This window comes from Grampus griseus, assembly GCF_964374135.1.
Source record: "Grampus griseus genome assembly, chromosome: 20".
NCBI classification, from domain to species: domain Eukaryota; kingdom Metazoa; phylum Chordata; class Mammalia; order Artiodactyla; family Delphinidae; genus Grampus; species Grampus griseus.
In genome coordinates, this window is record NC_139014.1 from 26,891,823 (window position 1) to 26,914,392 (window position 22,570).

Here is a 22,570-nt window from a genome sequence, read left to right on the forward strand (position 1 = left end):
GTGTTTAAATCAGCCATGTAGCAGAAATAATTGGGAGGCTTAATCTGAACCTACCGTGTTCATCATGATTACAAATGCCTTCAGTGCAGGCAACGTCCGAACCCTCCCGAGAACCAGTTTCACTCCCTTCCATGCTAGATGAATATCCACAATCACTACCATTACAGTGTGGCGATAAGCCTGAGTATAAATCAAGTGAGAGTTACAATTAACATGCCAATAAATATATTAAGACAAAGAATGAACCAACTGGGGACCACAGAAAAATTTCAAAATTGATGGCTTACTGAAAGTAAAAAGTGCATTAAATAATGAAAATATGATTGGAGCTTTACAATTTTTGATTTTGTTATTATTTAACAAATCAAACACCATAAAGAAAAAGGAAATACTAAGTGTCTGACTAAATTTTATGATATTCTTAGGGCTGTAAAGCAGTTCCTAAGTTCTAGGTTACAGGATCTCTAAAAGCTCTTATATTTAAAAAAAAAAAAAGAATAAGGAGTTAATTTTTTAAAACTATTTACTTACCTTTCTTTATTTTAGGAGACCCCAAAAGATTGCCACTGCTAGGACAGGTACATGATGTATTTTCATTGGTAACAATTACTTCTACACAACTATTACCATCTTCAGTGCTGCCACAGGCTTTGCAGCTGTTTTCTATGAAGTCTGTTTCCTTTAAGGATCAATATTAAGAGATAGTAAAAAGCTTTACCTCCATAATGGCTATATTTTAATTTTCTTAACCTAAGATAGGAGTTACAAGGTTAAAAATTGAAAAAAATTATTCTCATGAAAAATCACTAATTCATTTCAAGACCAAGAACCAACAAAAGTAAGTTAAAGACTTAATGGTATCAGGGAAGTCTAGGAGAGCTATTCTCAAAGTGCAGTCTGCTAACTCCAGGTCAAAACCATTCCCTAGGTCAAAACCATTTTCATCATAACACTGAGATGTGATTTGCCTTTTTCATTGTCTTGACACTTACACTGATAATATAAAAGCAATGGTGGGAAAAGTTTCTTTAGCACAAACCAAGGCAGAGGCAACCAAGTATGTACTAACAGTCACCGTATTCTTCACTTGTCAAGCACTCTCATCAGGAAATAAATAGATAAAACGATATTTCACTTATGAATGTCTTTGATGAAGCAGTAAAAATGTGAATTTTATTAAATATGAACTCATGGCGTAGAGGTCTTTTTATTACTCTGTGATAAATGGGAAGAATGCTTAAAGCACTTTTGATGCATACCAATGTATAATAGTTGTTTCAAGTAAAAGTACTTGTGCAACTGTTTAAGTTGCAAGCTAAACTAGCTGCTTTTTCCTGGAACATCAATTTCACTTGAAAGAAAGAATAAGAGACAAATTATGGTTATTCAGACTTGGATATTTAAAAGACATTTTCTCAAAAATGAATGAAATCAGCCTATCTCTTCAAGGAAAAAAATGGACAGTCAATGATAAAATTCAAACTTTCAAACTACAATCAGAATTTTGAAAACTTGCATACACAAGCACAATGAGCTTGAAGCTTCCCAATACTTAAAAGACCTTTCTGATCAGATGAGTGGTGGTTTTAAGATGATTATATGATATTATATAATGAATGTCAATATCTGGAAAGATCTGCATAACTCAGTGAACCATTATCTTTCAAATGACCAATGCATGATGCTACAGAATCATGCATAAATAAAATCTATTCAAAGTGCCAAGACAGACCAATGGGTTTTAATTTAAAAGTATGAAAAGGTCACTGATAAGGTGTCAGGTTCCACATTGCAACTAATCTTTAAGAAATTACCACCTGTCAAGTTATAATGCCAAAGAAGAATATCCACAACTATCTGAAAAGGTTTATATTAAAATACTCCTCCCTTTTCCTACTATATATATCTGGGTGAAATCAGACTTTCTTCACATGCTATAACCAAGCAACATATGCTAACAGACTGAGTGAGAATTTACCTGATTCCTTTTAAGCCAAATATTAAAGAGATTTACAAAAATATAAATTAATGCCACCCTTCTCAATTTTTTTCTAGTTATTTTTTAAAAAATGTTCATTTTAACATATAGTGGGCTTATTATTTTTAAAAGAATAATAAATAACTTAAAATTTGTCCATTTTAATTTCTAATACACTAAATGCTGATAAGTATAACCCACATAAACAAAAGCTCACTGGGCTCCCCAATTTTTAACAATGCAAAGAAGGGAATTCCCTGGCGGTCCAGTGGTTGGGACTCCACACTTCCAATGCAGGGGGCAGGGGTTCGATCCCTGGTAGGGGAATTAGGATCCCGCATGCTGCGTGGCACGCCCAAAAAAACAAAAACAAAACAGAAAAATGCAAAGGCGTCCTGAGACTGAAAGTTGAGAACTGCTCTATGTCATGCATGGAGTTAACTTTTCACATTTGGACTATGATCTAGCAGAATACTAAGGTCATGTAATAAGTTAACTAGCCAACATTGTCTCTAGAAAACAAACAAACGACATTAAAGATTTTGGTTTATACAGATTAGAGTAAGAAAAAAAGCCAATAAAGAAGCCAAAGGAGCCACATTCTGGGAAAGCACAGTAAAAGTGCTGAAATCTAGAAATAAGCTATATATTTATGAGTCAATATCAAGAAATACTACCTTCTCTTGGCTTACTTCCTTTTCATCTGCTGTTTGTAAGGGAGTAGGAATATCACATACACATTTATTTTTTCGTCTATTCTTCCGTTTTTGGCGTTTCTTTTCTTGCTTGAGTTCTCTTACTCGTTCCTCCTCTGAAAATTCTTCACAAAGTTGTTCCAATCGACTGATACCCTGTACTTTTTCCACGGTCATCTATTATAAAACAAAGCTGAGACTGAATACTGGCCCAAACTTCCCTTTATTTTCCATGGAAATTCTCACTTGTTAATTTTAAATGATATCACACACATAGAAACTGGTATTTCATGCTGCAATTTTGTCAGGTTAGTTTTCTCATTGTATGAAGAAATGGATGAATATTTACTTTGCTGTGTCTTGTCAGGCAGTCCCCACAAAGAATTTTAAATTTTAATACCTTAAATGATGACAGTCTTAAAATCTACTCAGTAAATGAATATACAACTAATTCCTACCGGAAAGGTAGACTTACACATACTCCAATTTCAAACCACAAATATTCTAGTTTCAAATTTCAGAATTTTAACACAGCAAAGTAAATATTCATCTATTTCTTCATACAATGAGAAGACTAACCTGATTAAATGATCTAGTTTCTGAAGACACAAACATTCAAAGAGAAAAGGAATAAGAAATCTGTTCAGCAAAAACTAGCACAAACCTCCTCAGACTCCCCAGAACAGTGTTTAAAGTTCATGGATGGGCTTTTGAAAAAGGGTTTATAGCTTTCGTACCATTTTCAAAAAGGACTGGTGACCAGTTAAAGAGTTACAACCATGCCCTAGAATATAACAAAATATTCACTAGCCAAAACTTTATGTTCTACAGAGTATAACTGAAAATAATGTTACCAAATGACAAACATGAAACCCAATACCAGCATTATAAAGAGCCTTCAGTGTGCTTCTAAAAAGTAGCTCTCATATCATGGCATTCAGACACCATTTACTCCATATGATCGGAAAGAAGCAGGCAAACTGGGACTCATTAAATGTTTCTAATTTTGATGCTTATTTTTGGGTTGCTTTTAACTTGTCAACAGTTATGTTTCATAGCAGCTTCTCATTAAATAATCATCAATTTCAGTTTTCTACTTTCAGAATGTCTAAAAATCAAGGCTGGCAGAGGAACAGGATTAAAAAACAAAGAAAAAAAATCCATAAACAACTTCTAAATTTCAGTTCCCCAGCAAACTCCTCTCCTAACCCCCCAAAAGCCATGACCAGTAGATCACAGCTAAGGCAAGGTAAGAGTGGTGATTAAGATTCAGTCCAATAACTTAACTAAGCAATCTGGACACTGAAGCAGTCCACTGTTCTTACCTCAAAACTCTTGCGTAAAGCATCAACACCAAGATAGAAAAGCATCTGCCACGTCTGCTCTTCTGCCCGTAGTTTTTGCCAGATTCGATGCAGTCTTTCATAAAGATGAATTCCCAAGCAGGTCAGAACTTCTTCTTGAGCTATATCTATTGTCTTAGCATGCCTTTCTCTTCTCCTATAAAGGAGAATAAATCACACATATTTCCTAATACCCTTAAGCTGAAACAGTAAAAGATGGATAACACCTGTGCAAGTTCAGGTTTTAAACACAGTCTGCATGCCTAGTAACAAACTAATAACAAGACAGTTATACATTCAAACTCAATGTATATATAAATACACGAGCACACATGTATAAAACCAATGAGAAATACACATGCAGGTAGAACTCAGCCTTAATATTGCTAAACATAAGGTAATTCAGGAACTGGCCCTAAAGAGATGTTTTCCGGAGCACAGAGAAGTCATCATATGTTAAGTGTCCAGCTCAAGTAGGCATGACAGTTCACCTTCCAATTACCGCAAATGCCTGTTTGGTTTCTGTTCTTTTTTTTGAGGAGAAAGACAATACCACCAAAGTGATTCAATCATGGGCAAAAGCCCTCTAGGCCAGTCTTCAGTAGAAGTGTTCATGAACTTCAGTGATAAAAGGATTGTTTGTATTCTGAATGCCTAGCAGAAAGTAGGCACTCAAATGAGAGTTGATACACAAAACACAAGGGGAGGTGGGTTCAATTTATTGTGAATAACTTTTTTGATTTTCTTTTTACAACAAAGCCAGAGATAAAATTTTAGCTTCCTATATAATTTAGTAATAATATACACAGTTCATGAATTACATTCAATGAAGTATTTCTTAATCCCCTGCTGCAAAGATCTCACTTCCTATGCAAAAACCATCATTATAAACAAAATTTAAACATGGAAACGCATGGATGGAGGGGGAAAAAAATCCCTTCTAATCATTTTCAAGTGAAAATGATAAGCTATAATAATGAAAGCCAAAAAAAGCCTGCCTACTTCAAGCAACAAGGAGAAGACAACTGATCGACATTTTCTCCCTGTTTTTACTCAGTCAACTAAATGCATATTTCAAAGAAAGCAAAATCTTTACAGGCACACTTTAATTTATACATGTATCATATGTACTGAGGCAGAAGGATAAAATGAAGCAAAGCGCTAGATAGCCCATTCTAGCAAATTACATACTCATACCCTCCTGCGAACTCTGGCTCAGCACGACCCAAAAGATGTGCAATGAAGTCTGTCTCACAGCAAACATGTATGTGTCGCTCATGTGGACAGCACCGCAAGCCTTCATAAAGTGCAGCACAATAGCCCTTCTCTTTGCTGCAATCAAGTTCACCAATAAGGATATTGTATGCTCGGAGGACTTTATTTTTGCAATCAGTGCAAAACCTGTTGAAAAGAAAAACCTCAAAATTAAGAATTGGCTGTGTAATTATTTCATGAGGTATATAACAGTGTACTAGACAATGACACTCCCCTCCCATATAGAGCATTAAAAAAAGCCTCCATACACACATGGAAAACATACACATATAAGGTAAATACACATTTAGGAATTACATGGGTATAGCTAGATCTCCATTTGCAAATGCTTTTTAAACTAGAGAAACACATGGGCCTAAAAGAATGAGGCAGATAAATACCTGTTAGTGCATAAAATACATGGCCAGAAAATATTAGTTGCCAAGGACTAGCTTATCTTCACTTCAAGAGCTATTTGTGCAGGTCAGAAAATAAAACAACAGAGGCTACCAACCAATGACTCTAGGATCCCTCTCCTTTCAGCCCCTGAAGATAGTTGGTATCTTCAGCCAGTACACCTTGATTCAAATTTTTACATTTTAATACATCACCAGCTAAGTATGTGGGGTGGGAAGGGCAAGAAGAATGGGAAAGTGGTACATGTAATTTTTACTTTACTGGTAATTTCCAAAATGTCAAATTCTTTCCTCCAAAAGAAAATGCATGTTTCTCAACACTCAGTCATAATATAGACAACATATATGTAGAAATGTGGTTTAAACTTGACTGTACAAAATGTGGTAAAAGTACAGAAGAGCATGTGAATGTAGAAGGATGTAGAAAAGTTTTCTTTTAGAAACCATTTTTTTTTAAATACAACTTTATAAACAATTGAAAATAACTCACAAATAATACAATTATGACTACGACCGAGCAATTTACAGAGAAGTAACTTAAGGTGGTGGGCAATATATTCCACTATAAAGAGCATCAATAGTAATCAAAGAAATGCAAATAAAATCAACAGTAACGTATCATATACATATAATTCACTATTCAATCAGAAAGAAAAAAGAATAAAGCCTGGTTTCTTTATTTTTGAATTCCTGAAATAAGGAAGAATTCGGTCTGGCGAAAAAGGCAGGCTCACAATATTCATAACTCTGAGAAGATCAGCTGTGGTGGAATGAGGCACTTTTGCTCTCTTTGATTTAGATTCATCTACCCACATGAGCTTATCTATTCCCACAGCTTCAGTCAACGTGTCTGACTCTCGACTCTACAGCTCTGCTCAAGCCTCTGTCCTTGCCTGAGGACCAGACCCATACAGAAAAAATGGGCAGCAACACAGATGTCCAAAAGGCAACACATTAAATTTGTTGTCCAAACCCAAGGGCAACACGGTTCCCTTCTTATGTTCCCTTCCATCTGTGTTAAGAAATCACCATTCAATATGGGGATATATGTATACATATAGCTGATTAACTTTGTTATAAAGCAGAAACTAACACACCATTGTAAAGCAATTTCACACAGTCACCCAGGATGAAACCTCAGTTAATTCCAACTCCTCCTTAGGTCCTGCTTTTAGGGGTGGAGCCAATTGGTATCAATTCTTTCTAAAATTCCCTTGAAGGTCAATTCTTTTCAATTGCCTAGACAGTTTTTAAAAATGCTTAACAGGTTTCCCTGCTTCCACTCTTACTAGCTCTAATGCATCTCTCATACCAAAATAATTTTTTTAAACAAATCTCATTGCCTCAATCTCAGCTTAAAAAACTCCCCACTGTTTATGAATAAAGTTCAAACCCATTAAGGCCTTCAATGACTTCTCTTACCCAATCTACTATTTCCAGCCTTATTTTCCAAGATTCACCTCTCCCTTCATGGTCCCTCTACTCTACCCCGCCCCCCTATACACACCAGATATATAATGGACTTTTTTTTTTTTTTAATTGAAGTACAGTTGACTTACAATGTTGTGTTAGCTTCTGGTGTACAGCAAAGTGATTCAGATATATAAATATATATATTCTTTTCCATTATGGTTTATTACAGAATATTGAATATTGTTCCCTGTGCTAGACAGTAGGACCTTGTTTATCTATTTTATATATAGTAGTTTGTATCTGCTAATCCCAAACTCCTAATTTATCCCTCCTCTATTCCCTTCACCCTTCGGTAACCATAAATTTGTCTACGTCTGTGAGCCTGTTTCTGTTTTCTACGTCTGTGAGCCTGTTTCTGTTCTGTAAATGTTTCACTGTATCATATTTTAGATTCCACATACAAGTGATATCATATGGTATTTGTCTTTCTGATTTACTTCACTTAGTATGATAATCTCTAGGTCCATCCATGTTGCTGCAAATGGCATTATTTCATTCTTTTCTATGACTGAGTAGTAGTCCACTGTGTGCGTGCATGCGTGTGTGGGTGTGTGTGCATGCACGCACACAGGAAAGTTGAATTCTAGTTATGGGAATTGCAGAAGGCTTCTTTAAGGATGGACGTGAAATGAAATGAATATATGTTAAAACAGAAGCTCTAAGCCCATTTTGTGAACAGAGGCAATAATGTTGACAAGTAAAGTTAAATCATTATGTTTCACTAATGCTTAAAAAATAGACACAGAAATATACAAAAATTAACCCAAAATGGGTTAAAGACCTAAACATTAAGACCTGAAACTATAAAAGCCCTAGAAGAAAACATAATAATGGAATAGATGATGATTTCTTGGATATGGCATCAAAAGCACAGGGAACAAAAGAAAAAATAGACAAATGAGACTATATCAAACTTAAAAACTCCTGTGTAGCAAAGGAAACAATGAATAGAGTGAAGGACAACCTATGGAATGGAGAAAATATTTACAAACCATATACTGGGTAAGGGGTTAACATCCAGAATAAATAAAGAACTCTTACAACTCAATAACAAAACAAACAAAAAAAGAACCTGATTAAAAAATGGACAAAGGACATGAATAGACATTTCTCCAAAGAAGATATACAAATAACTAATAAGCATATGACAAAATGCTCAATATCACTAATCATCAGGGAAATGCAAATCAAAATCACACAATATCACCTCAAACCCACTGTATGGCCACTATCAAAAAATTAGAAAATAGCAAGTGTTGGCAAGGATCTGGAGAAACTGGAACCCTTGCACACTGTTGATGGGATTGTAAAATGGTGCTGCCAGCATGGCAAATATTATATTGGGTTGGCCAAAAAGTTCGTTTGGGTTTTTCCGTGACATTGTACAGAAAAACCAGAATGAACCTTTTGGCCAATCCAATAGTATAGCATTTCTTCAAAAAATTAAACACAGAGCTATCATATAATCGAGCAATCCTAGTTCTGGGAATATATACAAAAGAATTAAAAACAGGATCTCGAAGAGCTTTTTGCACACACTCATGTTCGCTGCAGCATTGTTCACAATAGCCAAGATGTGGGAACAACCTAAATGTCCACTGACAGGTGAATGTGGTGTATACATACAATGGAACATTATTCATCCTCAAAAAGAAGAAAATTCTGTCATCTGTTACAACGAGGATGAACCTTATGGACATTATGCTAAGTGAAATAAGTCAGACACAAAAAGACAAACACTGCATGATTCCACTCACATGAGTTATATAAAGTAACTAAACTGAAAGTAACAAAAAACCAGAATGGTGGCTTGCAGTGGGTGAGGGGAGGGGTAAATGAGGAGTTATTGTTCAATGGATGTGGTATAGCTTCAGTCATGCTACATGAAAAAATTCTAGAGATCCACTGTACAACAATGAGCAAATAGTTAACAATACTGTACTGAACACTTAAAAACTGTTAAGAGGGCAAGTATAAGTTATGTTTTTTTATCACAATTAAAAAAAATCTTCCCCTTGGTGGGAGAAATGGTCACGGACACAGAAATAAAAATACTTCCGCGTTTTCAAGCTATAATGTAAGTTTAGATTTTTGAGTAAATAAATGGTTAAATGTCATACAGTACCAATAATGAAACTTGAAATATTTTCCCCATATCTTACTGCTTTAAATCCTCAGTCTAATATGTTTGTACGTAATCATAAGTAACATAAGTAAACAGCAATTCAAAAATTTATATGTAAGCCACAAGAATGAAAGTGATTTTTCCTGTTTTCAAAAGTAACCTTGCACACAAATTTAAAAAACATTTTCTTGGGCTTCCCTAGTGGCGCAGTGGTTGAGAGTCTGCCTGCCAATGCAGGGGACACGGGTTCGTGCCCCGGTCTGGGAAGATCCCACATGCCGCGGAGCGTCTAGGCCCGAGAGCCATGGCCGCTGAGCCTGCGCGTCCGGAGCCTGTGCTCCGCAGCGGGAGAGGCCACAACAGTGAGAGGCCCGCGTACCACAAAAAAAAAACAAAAAACATTTTCTTAATTCAGAGGTTTCAGTTTCCTAACACCTCATTTCTAATAATGTACTATCATAAAATTTAACTGGCTAAATAGTGTTATAAAATCTTTATTATAAAGTGCTCAGAAAAGTCCCCTAAATAAAGTAGAAGTGCCAAGAAGGTCCATTATTCAGACGTTTAGAAATCATTTTCAACTGACTGTACCTCAAAAACTCAACCTGTACCTAAAACAACTAGATACACAAGATTAACAAGGACTTGCAAATCTGGCATGCAAAGGTTCACTGATGCGCTTACTGTGTGCCAGATACTGTTCTAAGTAAGTCTTATTATGTATCATCAATCCTCACGACAAATTTAATCTTATAATAAATCCTATTAAGACCATTTCTATCATTATTTTTGTCTTAAAAAAGAAAAACACTGAGGCACAGAAAAGGAACTTGTACAAAGTTATAATCAGTAGAACCCAGATTCAATGCAATCTCCCTTAATTGCTCTCTTAATTGTACTTCTCCCCTCATCCTTAACATATTTATAAAATGGACTCCACCTTTCTTATAAATTACTGCCCCTTAAACACAGGAAATATCTAAAACCAATATAGGAAATTCCAAAACATTAGCTATAGTAACTAGTAATTTATCACCCGAAAAAGCTATCTTTTGGGGACCAATTCATATTGAATACAAGGATCAATTCATATTGAAAGAGAAAGGAATCTATAACAGACCTATACATTTATGTTTTACGGTTAAAAATCCCCCTCCCAAACTCCAAATAATTGACATATTCTCTACTCTCTTGGGTATAATCAACTAAGGCAAAAAACAAGAAAGTTTGTAATTCTAAAAAAAAAAAACACTTAATAAACTTAGTATGCAGGTAAAGTCATTAGCTCATTGCCATACAAACATCAGTGTTGATAATGCCAGTTTTTATTATTTACATGTTTTCTAGAAGTATCCCCAAAGTAATTGTGTATATCTCTCCCAAAGTCAAAGAACACACAACTACAAACCCAACATGTGACAAATTTATATGAAAATAGTACAACTCCCCCCCAAGAACGCCATCTCTAGATGGCTCCCTTACCAGTTTCCTTTCCTACTGCACTCTCCCTCCCTATGAATTTCCAAATGTTAATGACACTTAGAAAATTCCTTTGTAAAGTAGTATTCTAAAAAGAAAAATCTGAAGTTACTTTTATAGTACAGGAAGCACATGAATTCCAACTCTATTTTTAGGTCTTCACAATTAAAGAAAATTAATTCAAAATACTACTAAGTAAAAGCTGCTATTTTAACTTTATTGAAAAATGACATCATGAAATGCTTCTATCATAAAAACAAGGAGTACTAGAATTTCCACAGTGATTAAGTACACTTTACTTGATTTACAGTTATTGTGCGTTTCTTGAAAGGCTGGCCTGGAACCAACAGGTAGAAATTACAAAAAATGGAAATGCTGGCCTAACACAAGTCAGCCAACACTGAGAGTCATCCTATAAAGGAACTGCCTACCCTAACATTAAACTCCGCCTCATGTCAGGTATTAACGGGAAGGCTGGAGTACTATTATGTGAAGAAGGTCAGTGACAGGTCAGTCTGGAAGACTGACAGCTAAGGCGCCTTCCAACTACACCATGATGATCTTTGGACTTACCTGTGTTTTCGCAGATACGTTTCTAGTGTTTCCAAAAGACAACTAGAGTCAATTAAAACTACTTCATCCCTGCATTCTTGGGACATTAGTTCCCATACGTCCATCCAACAACCTCTGCAGAAAGAATCAAATCTTAGTGAGAAGAAGGAATATACAAGGGTAAAACATTTAAAAAAGGTGAGTAAAGGATTGCTTGATTTTACCTGGCTGTTCCCTGGAAAGGTCCATAATGGAAAATGATCCTACACTTGCTGTCCTTCCTGTGGTCTTCACTACTTCTCTTATATGTACTTAACTTCTCTGAACTGAAACTGCTACTGCTCCCTTCACTGTAGTACAGTACAGTACAAAGCTTAGTGACACTGAGATAATCTGAAGGAATAATTTCTATAGTCTAAATTAAAATCATGAACTCTTTAATACATTAAGATATTAGTACGATAAGTTTGCAAATTTGTATATAATTACATATTTAACCATATTAAAATGTTACTTAGACAGGTGCTCATATCTTTATACAAAAACTTCTGCTCAACTATTAAGTTTACCTGATATAATTTAACAACATTTACACTTATCAAGATAGTAACTGGTTAAAATACTAAGCATTTTATGAGCAAATCTACTTGGAATGTTTTAAACTCAAAAGGGCTGAAAAAAAATAAAATATTTTCACCTATAAACATGGATCAATCTTCCACAAATTGAAAATACTAAAAAGTGTTGATCTACTTAATGTGATTTTATAGCTAGCCCATGGCAACAAAATTCTTATCTACCTTCACATTTACAAGTAACTGGGAAAGTCACAGATTAATCTAATTACAGTAAATAAATTTTTATTTTTACTAAAATAAAGATAGCATACTAAGATGAACACTTTACACAGCCTAAATTAGGAGTAAGTACTATACAAATAATTTTTTGAAAACTTCCTAAAAACTTCCCAGACTCTCCCTCCCCCACAGGTTGCAATGTGGCACTGGTCATGCATTTTGCTTGGCTGCAGATGTGCATTCCAAGAGAAATATGTTTCTATATTCCATTCAATGATAGTCTTCTTGATTTTTCATGATTCTGAACAACTGGCTCCTGCCTGTTCTTCTGCAGGGTCTCACTACAGTCCTAGAAATTCATTACCTGGGATGCTTGAGATGGAAGAACTTCTGAATCTTTACTTAACCTACTCTATATACCTAAATAAGTATTTCTCAACCCCCTGCCCACCCTATAAGGTCATACGTACAATTCAGCTCCCTACTCCCATCTCACGAGGGCTCAGGCCAAGGATCAATGTTCCTTATTTTTGAAACAAAAACCTCAATTCTTGCTCTGCCCTGCATCTTATATCCTTCTATTCTCATCTCCCAAATTTGCAATTTTCTATGCCTGAGTGATCCATAATCTAAAACTGAGTAACTCTCAAACTCAAGTTCTCATTATTGAGGAAAAGGTTCTTGAAATCAGAGCTGGGGAATGATTATTATACCATCAGAATGTGAAAGCATTATTCTAAAAAAAGCTTGAAAAAAATTTCTACAGCTCAAATCAAGATTTTATCCATAATCTCTCCAGACCAAATGTCTTTATATCACTCCTTCCTTTCAAGATCAAGCTCTCTAAAAAAGGAAGTCTTTTCACTTCCTTGTTCTACTCCCACACCTTCCACTCACATTTAACCCATTACAACCTTGCACTGCATGCACTTTTCTACCCATGCTGATCTAGATTGTTTCCATTCAACCACAGATCTGCTCATCAAGATCACCAATTATCTCAGTGTTGCTATATCCAACAGACACTTTTGGGTCCCTGATAACTCAGCAACCTTCAACACAGCTTACCAACCACCACCCGCCCCCCGCTGCCCCACACTCTTTTCCCTTGGCTTCCTCCTACCTCTCTGGCGATTCTTTCTCGAGTTTCTTTAGGCTTATTCTTTCTACCATTAAACTGAATTCCTCAGCATTCTTTTCTACTACTCTACTCTTCCTCTAGGTGATCTTATACAGTTGAACAACATGAGACTGAATTGCGCAGGTCCACTTATGCACGGATTTTTTTCAGTAGTAAATACCACAGTACTACACAATTTGCAGTTCGTGGAATCTGAGGATACGAAGGAACCATGTATACAAAGGGCCAACTAGAAGTTACACAAATTTTCCATTGCGTGGAGGGTCGGTGCTCCTAACCCCTGCACTGTTCCAGTCAACTGTAGGGACTTCCCTGGTAGTCCAGTGGTTAAGAATCTGCTTTCCAATGCAGGGGATGCGGGTTCGATCCCTGGTCGGAGAACTAAGATTCCCACATGCTGCAAGGCAACTAAGCCCGCGCACCACAACTACTGAGCCCAGGCGCTCTGAAGCCTGCGTGCTGCAACGAAGATCCCACATGCCCCAACGAAGATCCCACGCGCCGCAACCAAGACCTGACGCAGCCAAATAAATAAATTAATTTTTTTTAAAAAAGAGTCAACTGTATATCATTCACCAGCTACAGGCCTACAACTCTGGCCTAGACCTTTCTTTCAGACCTCGCACTTACTCCCAGACAGACAATAACTTGGGTTTACTTGCATGAATGTGAGAATACTCTCAAGAAAACTGAACTAGATTGTTACTACTGATTAGGCTAAAAGGTAATTAACTGTATTACACTTTCCCCTGAAGAAAATCTAGAGAGAGAAAGGAGGGAACAACACAGGGAAAACATAAAAAGAAAAGTCATAGTAGCATAGAATGGCAGTGACCATCCAAAGTGGAGGAGAAGTCTTGGCTAAGCAGACTAAACTCTCTGGCCTGCTATCTACATGGCTTGTGGGAATAACTGAAGCTACCTTAGGAGGTGTTGCTTAACTAATTCCACTCACACTGACTGCATAACTCAGCAAACAACCTTGCAAAACATTTGTCTTCCCATGTGGTGGGGCTAGAGCTGAAGCAGGATGTGAAGTCTGTGGAGGACTGTTTTTTGTTTTTAAGCTGAAATATAGGAAAACATAGCTGTATGTCAATTTAATAAAAGTAGATAACTGATGAAGCAAAGTCAGAGAGAAAAAGAGAAGAGGTGGAATCTGGAGCAAGAGTGGAAGGACTGGTCTTTGAAGGAAGGTGGCAATGAGCACAGATGTTTAAGATGTTGGGGTAGCTGTTGCTTTTCAGCTCCTCAATGAAGAATATTCATAACAAAAACACAGAAGGCAGCCTTTGTATTATATCATACTACTCTGTGGCTTTAGTCAACAGGTTATTCAGAAAAGGTTACTGTCTAATGAGAAAATTAGAATGGATTCTGCATTCAGAAAGTCAGGAATTCTTTAAAGACATTGGTAAATCAGGTATATGAAATAATTATCCTTAGATAAGCACTTTAGGTTGTGTAGAGCTTTACTGGGTTCAGAGCTCTCACACTTAGAAATCATATAAAGTGTGGTTCTTGTTTAGATCTTGATTCTAACAAATCAGTGTAAGAAGACACTTTTAGAGAGAGTTGGGGAAATCTGAATATGAACTGGGTATTAGATTACTATAGTTAAAAGTTTTGTTAGGTGTTACAATGGCACTGTCATGAAAGAAAATATCACTGCATTCAGAGATGAATGTGGAAATATGTAGTAGTAAAATAACATGATGCCTGGAACTTGCTTTAAAATACTTCAGCAGGGCTTGCCTGGTGGCACAGTGGTTGAGAGTCCGCCTGCTGATGCAGGGGACACGGGTTCGTGCCCTGGTCTGGGAAGATCCCACATGCCGCGGAGCGGCTGGGCCCGTGAGCCACGGCCACTGAGCCTGTGTGTCCGGAGCCTGTGCTCCGCAACGGGAGAGGCCACGGCAGTGAGAGGCCCGCGTACCGAGGAAAAAAAAAAAAAAAAACTTCAGCAAAGGAAAAGGTGAACAAATGAAATAAATGTGGCAAATCTTGATAACTACTGAGTCTAGGTGAAGGTATTTGGGGGTAAGAGGGTCCTTGTATAGTCTCTCTACTTTTCTATGTGTTTGACAGTTTTCATAATAAAAGTTTAAAAACTTTTTTGTTCCTGAGTATAGGAAAAAAAAAGGATTATTAACTATTAACACACCACCACCTGGTCATCTAGGTCTTTTTACCAGAGCGGAAAATGTCAATTTAACAATGGTGTCAACACTACTAATGAGATATCCAAAATAAACTAATTTTTAAAATTAATTCAGAAGTATAGTTTTACATCATCTCATTCTCTCCCCAAACAAAAGTTACTTCTTAGAAACTCCCTTCAAATTCCACTGCTTCTCCTTACCACCCCCAACCCCAAGCAATTTTGAAGGGGCAACTGTGACACTGTGCTGCTTCTGGGGGCAGAAGCAGCCTTGGACACTGTAGCTCCTAACCAAGAAGAAAACTGCAAGTTAGTTACATAAATTCACATTGCTATAACTGATTCAAGATTTTTTTTTAAATCCTTGATAAATTATTAGGGAGACCTAGAGACAAGGAAGACAAGAAAAATAATTTATACATTATGACTATTACATAGATTAAAAAAACGATACCACGACTTTGAAAAATTTAATATTGGCTACATAAATTTCCACAAAGATCTCAACCTCCTTTCTCTGAAACATATTTAATACAAGGAAAAAAAAAACTTAAAAAAAAAAATCAAACCTATGTAGTCCCAATGCAAAAAGGCCTACAGAACCAGGAGACATTTATTTTGACCAATTAAATGGTTTTTATGTTACAGTGTAAACAATTAATGAAATAAAACTAGCAGGGCTTCTTTTCTTTTCACCAAATGTGATCAACATTTATAATCTTAACACCGACAAAGCATCCTGATAATCATTTCTACTTACCCCAAAGGTTTTGGTTTGTGCGTATCTAAGGAGTGCAACTGACATCTCTTGTTCTTTTTACTTTTTGGAATAGCATCTATCATGTCATTTAGTTTGGACCTAATTAAAAATAAAACATTAAAGGTTTGATTAATATTAACTTTTCTTTAGAATTTTCAAAATCTCTATGCCTTTTAGTGAGAAGTATATGTAAAGTATTAGACATATCACTTACTTTGAAAATTTCTCATCAAACTCTAACCCAAGAGTCAGTACATTTATATTCCCTTTCCATTCACAGCCTATCGAAACATTGAAGACCTGCCCTATTCAACATACTCTTGCCCCTAGACTACATGTGTCTCATTCATCCCTGCATCTGCATTGTATCTAGCAGTGTGCCTGGCACTCAAATATTTTATGACTGATTGCTACCTGACTCTCAGCCATACTCCCTTGTCCAAACATTAGATATCTAAACATATACTATCCTTGGGAATTCCCTGGCGGTCCAGTGATTAGGACTCCGTGCTCTCACTGCTAACAGCCCGGGTTCAATCCCTGGTCGGAGAACTATTATAAAATCCCACAAGCCACGTAGTACGGCCAAAAAAAAAAAAAAAAGGAAACAATAAAAGATACACTATATACACTAAAAGATACACTATAAACAATAAAAGATACAGTATATACACTATCCCTGATGAGGAGCTTTCAACAGAAATTTTATGCAAATATAGAAATACATAAGGCTAACTATCCAAACCCTGCATCCAATCAGCAAAGCTTGTCAACTCTAACTTTTAAATATATTCAGAATCAAATCATGTCTCATCACCTCCACCGTTACCACCCTTGTCCAACTCGCCTCTCTAGCTTAATCAACTGCAACAACTGGCCTCCCAAATGGTCTTTTTGCTTCTACAGTTTGCCTTTACACACTATGTTTCACTTAGCAGCTGGAGTCATCTTTTCAAAACAAAAATCACATTATGTTATTTCTCGATTCGAAAACCCTCCAAGGCTTCTTTTCTGAGGGAGAGTAAAAATCCAAAGTCTCTACCACCACCTCAAAGTAGGTTTGGTCTTCAGACCTCTCCTCTTTTCCTATTTACACTTACCCTTTGGTGATCACATCTCATCTCATGGGTTTAAATATACATATAAATACTATATATATGTTGATGACACAAATTTATATCTCTAGGCCAGAACTCTCTGAACTCTACCTGGACGTCCAACTGCTATCTCAAATTAACACATCCAAAAGTGAGTTCTGCAAAAGTGCTCCTCTCTCCTCCAGGCCTACCCACTTCAGGAAATGGAAACCATCTGTCCTGCTCTTTAGACCCCAAATCTGGGAATCATCCTTGATGCCCTCCTCCATATCCAATCTACCCAGAAATCCTGTTGGCTCATTCCTCAAAATATATCCAGGATCCAACCATTCCTCATTATCTCCGTGGCCACTATACTGGTCACTATTATTTCTTGCATGGACTATATTAAACAAGCCTGTTTCTCCACCCTTCCATGACCCTTCTACTTATTCTCAACACAGAGGTGACAGTAAGCAAAACTTCAAGGGAGACCATGTATTCCTCTGCTCAAAACCTTCCCAATCTTCCCATCTCAGAGTTAAAAATACAAAAGACCTCAAGATGGCACTCCATAATTAGGCCTTTTAGTACTCCTGTGACCTCATCTTTTATTACCATTCCCTTCATTCATCTGGCTCCAGCCACAATGGCTCCCTTGCTGTTCTTCAAACATTCCAGGAAAACTCCCACCTCTGAACCTTTACACTTGCTGCTCCTTCTTTGCCTTCCCCCAGATATCTACATGCTTCACTCACTTCATTCAAGTCTATATTCAATGTCATTTTATCAGAGAGGCCTTCCCTGACCACTCTCCATATGAATTCTACCCACTCATTGTCTATCTCCCTTACTGGTTTGTCCTTGTAACTTAACATCCTTGACAAATTATGTATTTGTCTACTGCCTGCCTCTCCCCACATGAGAAAAGAAACTTTACAGTCACTGGCACATAGGAGTTACTCAATAAAAGTGTTGAATCTGGACTCAAGCTTTGCCCCAACCAAATTTAAAAAAAAAGCTGCCACTGTCACCAAGTTTAAAAATTTAACAAACTCATTGTTTCTTAATTGATTATACTCACCCATGTACATAAAATAATGTATAAAGTTTCTTTGCATCAGTCATGCAGCTTCGAGTTACAGATAGGACTCCCTTGGGCCCCACAGTCAGGGGTTCAAGGGCAGGATTTCCAGACTCTACAAGCTGGGAAAAGAGGCGCTCCACACTTCGACGACAACCAACACATGGGACAAGCTGAGAAAGTGCGCTCAAGACTTCACGCGATGTCACCACCATGGCAATACTTAGATCTTGCTGCTTAAGCATACTATGTCGCTGAGAGAAGAGGGAAAGAAAAATAGAGTTTGTAAGAAAGACATGAAATGACTCTTTCACCACTCTTTCTGGTTCCTATCCTTGTGCAGTGAGTACAGCCTGGGCAGGGCTTGCCATCTCTATCTGCAACTGAGTCAGTAAGGCAAGGCAGTCGGCCTTGTCCATGCTGTACTGAGTTTGCTCCACAAATCCCCGTTCTAGAATCTAGGGTATAAAAAACTCCACTTAGGATGACAGGGCTATGCAGTATGTGACCCAGCATAGGAAAAAGAAGCCCTGCATGTGGAAATTTAGTGCCTGTCAAATGTGCATTAAGCTTAGTACTCTCACTTAAAATAAAAAATTTCAGAAAGGAAAGAAAGAAAAGAATAAAGACACAAAGCAGCTTTACCATGTCTTTTTCTCAACCTTTAGCAACACACTACATTTAGCTACACAAGTCAAGTCAGGATAGTGATCATGTAGAGCAGCAATTCTCAACCTGGAGGTATGGGCAGGTATGTCATGGATTAGTGGGAGAGAACAAGGCCTATCTTACCTATGTAGGAGCCTGCAGTGAGTAACTAAAATGCTGGTGCATATGAATGTTATCTGTTGGTTATGACAAGGAAGAGAAATGACTGAGAACCATAGCTGTAGAGAAATGGGCAAAACTCATAAATAACTTCTACTTAGATGGAGTTATAGTTATACTACAAGTAATACCTCCAGTTTACAAAAAAAAAAAAAACAGATGAGAAAGTAAGATAACTCCCAAAAAGGATATCCTCACATTTACTATTAACCTTTAATTCAAAGTTTTCTCCAAAAGTTGAAATAGAATTTTGAAATAAAGTAACCATTTATCTTCCTTTACCTTGATCATATATAGTGTATTTACAAAGTATCACACTGTTTAATAATGAAATAAGACTGGGAGTTTTGGGTTAGTAGATGCAAACTATTACATTTAGAATGGATAAACAAGGTCCTACTGTATAGCACAGGGAACTATATCCAATCTCCTGGGATAAACCATAATGCAAAAGAATATAAAGAACATATATATGTGTATAACTGAGTCACTGTGCTGTACAGCAGAAATTAGCACAACATTGTAAATCAACTATACCTCAATAAAAACTTAAATTAAAAAACAAATAAAAATCAGAAAATTCACTATACAAGATTAATTTTTTTTACTGAACAAAACAATTACTACAGAAAAAAACGAAGTTCTCAATGAAAAGCTGTCCGCTCTACCTTCTAAAAACAGGGAAATTAAATTTAAACTAAATTTAAACTGGTGAAATTAAAGCCTTACAGACATGTAACATGATAACACACCACCACCAAATCTTTCACATCACAGGTATGTAAATATGCCTGGAACAATAGTAAAAGAAAGCGACCTCACTGCAATCTTAAGACCTAAAGAGTCCTGGGTAAAACAAAATTAATACTTACAGGTAAAATTTTAAATGACTCTTTAAAACACACACACATACATACACACACATGCGCACACGCGCACACACACACCATTTAAAACATTAATTTTTAAAACTATTACCTGAATGAACTGCTTTAGTTGTGCACCATTATTTTGATGCCCATCGAGATTTAACACATTGTCAGGAAATTCCATCACCATCTTAATATGCAAAAAAATAAAAATCAATTATTTTATCCTCTTTGAGCACATGATACAGACTATTTTATAGTCTCCTAGGATAGAAATAGACCCCTAGAGCCCAATTTGCTCCCTCCCACTTCCATCAAAAAGTTAAAAAAAATCCAAGTTACAGTTTCTAAAGCTAGAAATGGTATAGTCATTAAAATCAAGGGCACTGAAGTCAGGCAGACTTGAATTCAAATCCCAGCTCTATCACTTACAATTTATGTCATAATTCTGGGCAAGTTATTTAACCTGATTTTCAGCTTCCTCATCTGTAAAATGAGATTAAATAATAATTTTTCGTATCTCTCATCAAATGGGTTGTGAGGATTAAATTATATTTTAAAATGTTTGTTGCAGTGGCTAATAATAGCATTTAATAAGTGAAATAACCTGATATCTTACATTAAATATCCTGATATTTTCAGTTATTCCTCAACTACAGAATATAATAAATCTTACCACGTAAATGACTATATAATGACTTCACTACACACACACACACACACACACACACACACACACTCAGAATAATACCCAGCACATAGTAAATGTTTGCTCTAATCATGAACCGAAAAAAATATACTGTGATATTTATTCGATTATCAAAATTCACTACCAGAGGAAGAGGGATACATAAAGCTTAAGGATGTCGCAGGATGTCAGATAATGGGAATTAGTAATCAGCACATTTCACTGATTTGTGACATCACCAAAGTACCTTAGTTATGTACCACTAGAAAAGAGCCATTATAACTGGAAAATGTCACCAAACGAAAGAAGCATACCAATTTCAGAGATGTTAAATGTGAAAGAAAAGTATGCCTTCAAAACAATGAAATAAAGTAACACATTTGTATCTTAACTAAAACACTGTTAAACATATCAAACATACTGTGCTAGAACAAACTTCTATTTCCAGATGACAAGGGGCACAAACTCCTACACACCCAAAGAGTGAAGTCAGGATAAAGAGACCATTTGAGGCAAAACCAAAAAACTAAAAAACCCCACCCACCTGAATGTGATCTTAAAAAGATTCCTCCCTTCACCAACCAGCACCACAAAGACCTGCTTCTTTAATCAAGTGACCATTCTTTCCCCTCCACATTAGAAATGAGAGCCTAAAAACATGCTTGTTCTAGCAGTAAACTGAGGACTAAACAAGTAAGGCAAATATAAGCAACAGATATAAGACATTTTCTTTATTAAGAAGGGACTACTGGATGTGTGAACTAGAAAGACAAGTGGATACTAAGGATGGACAATGACGCCAACACCGATGCAACAATCCAGAGGACTTCAGTGTACTTCACAGGCTCAAAAACTGCATGTACAATATGATTCAAATTTTTATGCGTATATTTTCTTACAGAAAAAGAAAATACATAATATATTAGATGTGGCTATCTCTAGGCAGTGAAAAGATACATGACTTTTTTCTTTACATGTTCCTATCTTTCCCAAATGTATTATAATACACATATACCACTTATTACCGGGGAAAGAGCTACTGTTCCTTGTTTCCAATTCTATATTCATTATACCATATTCAGAGACATGCTTCCATTTCAATAGCTTTTACTATTCTGGAAGTTTCTTCTTCCATACATACAGACTACATGTCCTTATCTCACAATTTTAGGATCAATTATCCAGTTTTCAGGTTAATCAACTTCTCTCCAGTTTTCCCTCTCAGAGTTGTCTTATCTCCAAAGAGTGGTGGTGATAATAATAAAGACATTTAATGTAGCTTTATGCATACTAGCCATTGCTCTAAACACTGTCATATATTAACTTTGCCAACAGTACAAAGTAAAACTGGTCATCTAGTCATCTTAATAATCCTGGTATTAGAAATCCTGACCCATGAAGACTGAAAAAAGAATACTGCAATTAACTCACATTATGTTTTCTGGAATCACCACATGGTTTAAAACACAAAGAAATTAACTGTCAAGTCATACAAAAGGTATAGGATAAACTTTTAAAGCCACATAGCTCAACAGAACACTGCAGGTCACTCCACATCTACCATTTAAGCAACTAATACCTTGATTTGCATTTCCACTTGCTTTATACAAATATACACCATTTCACCACATATTAATTGCCACCATAAAAAAAAACTGAGACAATTACCTATACTACTTTAAGATCAAAGCTACTCAATTTACCAAATCAAGGTCTCTCCAGTCCAGTTCATAGGTGAAATCCTAAATTGACTCCGTGTAAGTGAATTATTTTTATTCTGATCAACCATATTTTATTGTTTTAATAATTAAAGCAGGGGCTTCCCTGTTGGCGCAGTGGTTAAGAATCTGC

At 36.3% G+C, this 22,570-nt stretch overlaps 1 protein-coding gene across 6 annotated transcripts in view; it reads right to left on the reverse strand.

The window, feature by feature from the left end:
* The window catches only part of GGNBP2 (gametogenetin binding protein 2), a 31,282-nt gene that overhangs the window by 2,975 nt on the left and 5,737 nt on the right, over positions 1 to 22,570 (reverse strand). For 2 of the 6 annotated variants that reach the window (XM_082679379.1, XM_082679378.1), the window contains exons 3-12: positions 20,141 to 20,221; positions 18,335 to 18,588; positions 16,175 to 16,273; positions 11,540 to 11,665; positions 11,337 to 11,450; positions 5,208 to 5,417; positions 3,999 to 4,173; positions 2,656 to 2,850; positions 532 to 679; positions 55 to 180 (exon numbers count right to left, since the gene is read on the reverse strand). In XM_082679379.1, coding sequence (XP_082535505.1) covers positions 55 to 180; positions 532 to 679; positions 2,656 to 2,850; positions 3,999 to 4,173; positions 5,208 to 5,417; positions 11,337 to 11,450; positions 11,540 to 11,665; positions 16,175 to 16,273; positions 18,335 to 18,588; positions 20,141 to 20,221 — 1,528 coding nt within the window. The remainder of the gene's footprint in view (positions 1 to 54; positions 181 to 531; positions 680 to 2,655; positions 2,851 to 3,998; positions 4,174 to 5,207; positions 5,418 to 11,336; positions 11,451 to 11,539; positions 11,666 to 16,174; positions 16,274 to 18,334; positions 18,589 to 20,140; positions 20,222 to 22,570) is intronic. The other 4 variants (XM_082679380.1, XM_082679381.1, XM_082679383.1 and 1 more) reach the window with 4 other exon arrangements.